The following is a 6798-nucleotide window of genomic DNA, read 5'->3' on the forward strand; positions in this document are numbered from 1 at the left end:
AATTAGTCTCACTATGATTTATTGAGTTTTAATGTCAGAATCGGTGCAATATTACTGTAAGTAGTCCCAGGTGAAAGAACACAGTAAAAAAAAAAAAAAAAAAGTTTTTTTTAAACACAGTAGTGGCTGTACAATCCCAATAATACCATTAATCACATTAATACAATATTTTGTAACTAGAGCTGCGGTTGGTCAGGGAGGCATTAATATTAACATACACTAATAGCACTGTCTACTGGAAAGAAAACCGCGTCACAGTCAAAATTAGGTAATGGATTATGCAGTATACTGTTCAAACATAGTCAGGATTTAAGTAATCTGCAGTGACGTTTTTTTCACGTGCGACTAAGATTGGCATTTATTAAATGGGAATCAGAGTTATAGTGCAATTTAAATATAATATGTATGTATATTGTAAATGGTAGGGTCTGGCATTTAAATATCTATGTATTTTCAAACAAATACATGTCTTTTTGCCTTGCTGAAACAGTATGTTTCCAATGTGGCTAAAAAATGTTAAGTTACTTTAGCCACAGTGGCTAACTAAATTAAAGTCTTAGAGGGAACGTAGGGTACCCGAGAATACCGTGATTATTGACAAGCAATTGCTTAACATGCTGTAGTAGCGAAATCAGAGAAAGTAATTCCACATAATTACTTCTATTTGAGGAATTGGTGCCTTCATCGTGCCCTCTGAATGCCAGTTCTTGCTTGCCAAGGCAAACAACAGAATCAATCCAGCATTTAAAAACCTCATGATTTTTTCTTACTAGCTCATTGTGATGTATTGTATTCCTACGCTTCTGCTCAGCCAGTTGAACATCAATCCAGGTTTGTCCAAAAGTTTTGAGTGTTACAGTGGTTCGCAAGTGACTTTGGGAACACTTATGTTTGTGTGCTGACTTCGATAGACATCCTAGATTGCTATAGCCAGTGCTGTTCCATATCGCCTTTCTGTGCTGAACAAAAGACACTTCCAGCAGTATCTTTTTTTTTTTTTTTTTTATTTTAAAAGCAACTCTAAATATTACTTCAAAGTTCTCAATATAATGCTCAATAACAGTCTCTATAATATTAGGAATATCCTGAACATAGGACGAGCAGATTCAAGCGAGGAAGAGTCTTAGGAAGTAATATTTATAAAATAAGTTGATATAATATAGTACGATGCTGTTTTGGACACATATATTCTAATTTTTCATTTTTATGACAATAGGAATTACGTGTTTATCTTAACACATAGCGGGGAATATAGTTTTTTTCATTTAGAAATCTGAAAATAAACGTTACATTTTTCTCTTACAATGTTATTGAATAAAGAACAGTAGGCTACGCTCCTGTCATTTTAAACTCCTGTATAGAAAAAAAGACCATTAGAAGCTACATTATCCTGTAAGTGTTAACACCAAGAATTAGTCTAATATTAAACTTTTACTAGCGTGTTATCAAATTTGTTTTCATTGCAACGAGTGGACAGAACTGTATTTTTTATTTTTTATAAAACGGTGCCATAGATAGCATTGCTGAATTTGTAATCCTCTACAGCACCAGTGCTGTATTCCGTTTCTTTACTTCCAGATTTCAAACAATTTCATGAGGTTTGACCACTGGAGCAAGTTCAAAGACAAAGCATCATATGTCCTTTTCTGATCAGAAAGTGCCATTCCGGTCACATATTGGTAAATTCAGCTACAAAATGTGTTAAGACTCAGTTATGTATAAGGTGACCATATGGCTCCATGTAAAGTGGGACAGTTTGGCATAGTTCAGGCTTTTCAACTTGCAACCCAATGCATTCTGGTTGCCGTGGATGCCACGTTAACAACAACAACAGCAGAATATGGCCAATAGATGTGGTAAAGAGTCCTGCAGCATGACGTGCATTTCATATTAATAACTATACTAAAACTGAGATGTTTTTTATTATTTTTACTTTGATGTTTCCAGTACTGAAAAAAGGGGTATTTTTCACTGTGGGTATCCAGTTCAGGATTTTATTGAATATATTAGTGCTGGGACAAATATCCTAACTTTTTTGACATGCATTTGGATACAAAATTCAGATGTTCGTGTTCGCTAGAAATTAGAAAAATACCCTGCACTTATTTACCACCTCACCAGAAGTTGTGTGACAGTTTCAAACATGGCAAATGAAAAAGCTTTGTGTGATATGTGATACACAGCAGCTCTTGAGTCTCTATTTAAAAGTTTTAGACAGCAAAAAGAAAACAAACCAGATTATGTGTGTGCACACATAGCAATCTCTATGGAACGCCATCTGGGTCAAGAAAGCGTTGTGCTGCTTTACATCGAGTCAGAATCTCATGGGACAGAAAAAAAAGGCAAGCACATCATTCTGAAATGCCTCGCTTAAACAGTGCACAACTTGCTGGAAATGTTGTAATGATTGTATGTATTATATATTTTTTGTTGCGACTTTGTTATGTGGAATGTAATAAACGAGAACTAAAACGGAGAGTTTTTTCCCCTTCATTTTACAATGTAATTTCCATTTTTGTTTAATTTGAAGTGTTTAAAGTTAAATTTCAGTTTTCGTTTGCTTGTTCAGCTACAAAAAGGCAGAAGTAAACCTCATGTTATTACTGTATGAAAACATGTCTATGGCCACTGTTTACTGTAAAGAATCGGCTATACAAGGAATGAAAAAAGTTAAAAAAGATAAATAAAACGTCAACTTTATGTGCTATTTATTTCGGGAATAAACAAAACAACATTTAATGAACTGCTATTTTGCATCCTTTGTTTTATAGTTAATTCACTGGGGTAAAGCCTACACCACATATTCTTTACCCTGTGATATTTTTCTACTTTAACGTGTTAAATACTGCAACATCTTGCTGTAAAATAAAGGCACACACACAGGGGCCACGCCCCCCTTCTGCCATGCTGTCTCTGTCTGCGTTCTGAGCAATATAATGCTTTAATTACTTTTCGAAAACTATGAATATCTGAACGAGTATTTCAATTATGAGCAAATATCCGAACATGAAAATCCTGTCTTTGTTCCAGCACTATATCTATAAAGTGCTTTTTTAAAAATGTATTTATTTATTTTACATAAATGAAAGACATGGGGTGATAAAATCGTTAGAAATAAAACGAGAAATCTGTCTCTAATCTTGTCTGTATATAGGATAAAACATTAATACATGGTCTCTGCTAAATAATAATAATAATAATAATAATAATAATAATAATAATAATAATAATAATAATGCAAGAAGGGATGAAGTGAAGTTTAGAAAGATTAATAAAACTATACAAAAAATCCTAAGGCTGGAGTTTAAGAAACATAAGTAATAAATTAGTTAATTTACCCAAGTACAGTATGTAAAAGTTTTTTTTTATTTTTTTTTGTCATTGAGTTACCTGGCATTAACTTATTTCCAAATTCACCTATAATGCCATAGCATTAACTACCATGTCCTTAGTTATTTTATACATTAACCGCTGAGCTGGTAAATCTACACATATACTAGTTATTTTATAGATTGACCGCCAAGCTGGTAAATCTACACATTTACCGGTTAATCTATAGATTCACTGATTTTACACATGAACCGTAACATATATACCACATCATAGCTGTTCATACTAATTTACAGCACCTACCAACAGCACTTTGCCTTCCAGTTTCTGTCAAAAAGTCCCTTCCTTGGATGAAAAAAATTATAATGATTTAATGATGTTCCTGAAATACTTTTAATTACTTATCATACTAAATTAATACAGCACCAGGTCCCCATTAAACTATTTTGGGGATTCACAGCCTGCATGTTAAATTATGATACTGACCAAACATAGGGGCCATTCAAACATAGCCTGAATGCAATAATAATAATACCAATACTACTACTACTAATAATAATAATAATAATAATAATAATAATAATAATTATAAAATTAACGTGACAGCTAAACTAGCAACAAGCAACTCATATGTTTAAGGAATCAATTGTCCTTGCTGTAAGTTGTTTCTTATTAGTTTTGTAATCAGTTTTATTTAAAAAATTACAAATTTAACACAATTACCTGTTTTTGTACAACCAATACACTGGAATGACTTTGCTACCTTGTGATAAAGTAGGCTGTAACTTCAACCATGCTTTATGCACCAATTTGTATATTTTTAATATTGTTGTTTTGGGATGTGTGGAATAGCACAGCTTTGCAATGCAGCCAAAGAGAGAAGGAACACCCGTGGATAAACCAGACAGAACATTAACACAAGCACTTGGTACCTGGAGAAAGGTCAGTGGGAGGGCTGCCAAGCAGCAGCAGCACCACACATGTAAATCAAGTGCAGAGCCCTGTCACAATGACACTAGCCAATAATCTGAGCCCCTGAAAACTGATATACATAACTGAATGCACACCTCACACCATCAATAGTAATTATAGCTGTAACTCATGACCTCTGACCATTAAGTGGGCCCTGAAATATAAATATATTTGTATTTATTTTTTACAGGATAAAAATCAATGGCCCGATGGTTAAGTCACAAACAAAGTAATTTCATGTATTGTTTCAGCATGGTTGTGAAGCGTCACACCAGGTTACGGTTAGACCATACCAATACATGTCAGGTTCATTTTAGGTTACCTTGAATCAGTAGATGTCCAGCCTTGTTCCAGTTTGGAGCAAGTTTAGCTATGAGTGTATAGGAGAGGCATGTCTGCAGCATACCTGGTAGTACTCTTTGTGGGGAATCCATCTGCCAGTTAAAAATAAAAAGCCCCTGATAAATAAACGATTTCTATTACTACTGAACTATTCTGTTATTCTGTCTTAAAATGTCCGCAAAAATAATCTAAACAACAAAAATAATACATTAAGATAACTCTGTCATGTCCATACCGAGCTGCTCTTTAAAGGGTACATAAGGACCTTTTTATTTTATTGTGTTACATGTTCCCATGTGTTGCTACAACTGTTTACGTAAGGTTTATGTATTGTTTTAATTACCTTGAGGTCTGTGTATTGTTTTAATTACTATTGCTTTCCCATCATCCTCCTGCTCACTGGTAAATCCATTTCATTTACATATGTAAGCAGGAGGATGATGAGAAATGTAGTTCTGACAGGTCCATGTGGGTACATGAAAAGCCATCTTGAGGCAGGGAATGCAACTTAAAAGTTTAAAATGGTCAAAATGTAAAAAAATAAAAAAATAAAAAAATACACACACCTTATGTAAACAGTTGTAGCAATACATGGTAACAGTACAATAAAAAGGTCCTTATGTACCCTTTAAGCTGTAGTGGGACATATTGTCAAAGAGTTTACTAGTCTTAAATTAACCCGTGTTTTATGAAAGGACAAAAACACCCATTGACTTTACAAAACTAGCACAGTAATCCATCGCATATCCGCCTGTCACATATCCACCCTAACCGTTTATCTGTCATGATCAATCTCTTCAGCAATGTTGTATGTGCTTCATACGCTCCCATTGCTGGTAGTGTCACGTGAGCTGTTCAGTGTGTTGATATGTAAATAAATCCTGTTTGCCTGTGGGGAGTATCAACTTCAACCTCCATCTCGATCTCCTGCCTGTCACTCAGCAGCGAATGCACACATCCACACGGCAGACGGCTACCCTGTCACAAGCATTAATACACTGTATCTTTCTGAGGGACTTATGGGAGCTCCCTAATAAAAGCTGAATCTCATAACAATAATTGTGTGAATATAGTAATTGTTACAGCTGTGTATTAAAACAGGATATGCAACGGATTACTGTATCGAACATTTAAGTAATGTTACTGAAGGTATCTTAAGTACTCTCAAGTTGTTTTTTTCTTTAAATGATTTGGAAATATAGCCCATGTTTCCTAATGATTTTAAACATTACACTGTACATATAATTCCCTGTTTGTTAACTGCATTTTTTTTAGATTAGCCTTCAGTGTACTGTGTATTTATCATATAATAACAGTGTAAACAATAAGAGTAGCTTACCTTAGCTTCATGTCTTTGGGTGTAGGCTTGTATACTCCCAGATTTGAAAAATGTAATCTAAAATACAGTAAAATTCAACACAAACTATTCTTCAGTTTATAATAATAAAAATGTGTGTCAATTTAAAATATATTTAGAGTTCAGTGTGGAAAATGTTGTGTCTTTAAATGTGGTTACGTTCAATAAAACATTGTAATAATAAAACATATTTTCTTCAGTCCACTCACTGCCATTATTACAGTGATTTCACTGCATGTTCCTGGTACAGGAGAAACAAGGAGATCTGGATAAAGGAACAACAGTTCTCTGAAATGAAAGAAAAATGTATGTATATAGTCAGATACCCAAAAAAGCTCATGAAGAGTCAATAGCACACAATCCTCTCCGTTACACCAGATTAATAAATAGCACAAGAGCTCCTTTACCTGCACATCTTCATCTGTTTATTTCTGGCATCACCATCACTGGGGTCACAGAGCAAAGACACTTTTACACCACACAGCTTGCGCAGGTCAGGTAAACTGACAAAGAACAAGGATTGCAAATTGATTCCATTCATTTTGCCCTTTAAAAAAATAAGTTTAATTTAGTTTCTTATTATACTGTGCACAAAAATACAGCATTCACGGATTATAAAACAGCCAACAGCTGTGTAATTTATTATATTCTATATATTTATTATAGTAGTTGCTTGATTCATTTGAACAAATGAAATATGTTATTCAACTTAAAAATAAAACGTTGTTAAAATTTAGAAAGAACTTAACTTAAAGTACTTTAACTGTTTTTATTTTATCTGAATTGAATACGGGTAG

The 6798-nt window shown here is 33.8% G+C and overlaps 1 protein-coding gene across 1 annotated transcript in view; it reads right to left on the minus strand.

The window, feature by feature from the left end:
- LOC121313836 (uncharacterized protein C18orf63-like) overlaps positions 1-6542 on the minus strand; it is a 28537-nt gene extending 21995 nt beyond the window's left edge. Inside the window, exons 1-4 of the mRNA XM_041246626.1 lie at positions 6409-6542; positions 6211-6289; positions 5984-6040; positions 4625-4736 (exon numbers count right to left, since the gene is read on the minus strand). Coding sequence (XP_041102560.1) covers positions 4625-4736; positions 5984-6040; positions 6211-6289; positions 6409-6542 — 382 coding nt within the window. The remainder of the gene's footprint in view (positions 1-4624; positions 4737-5983; positions 6041-6210; positions 6290-6408) is intronic.
- Positions 6543-6798: the final 256 nt, after the last annotated feature.

The sequence above is a fragment of the Polyodon spathula genome, chromosome 4, assembly GCF_017654505.1.
Source record: "Polyodon spathula isolate WHYD16114869_AA chromosome 4, ASM1765450v1, whole genome shotgun sequence".
NCBI lineage: Eukaryota > Metazoa > Chordata > Actinopteri > Acipenseriformes > Polyodontidae > Polyodon > Polyodon spathula.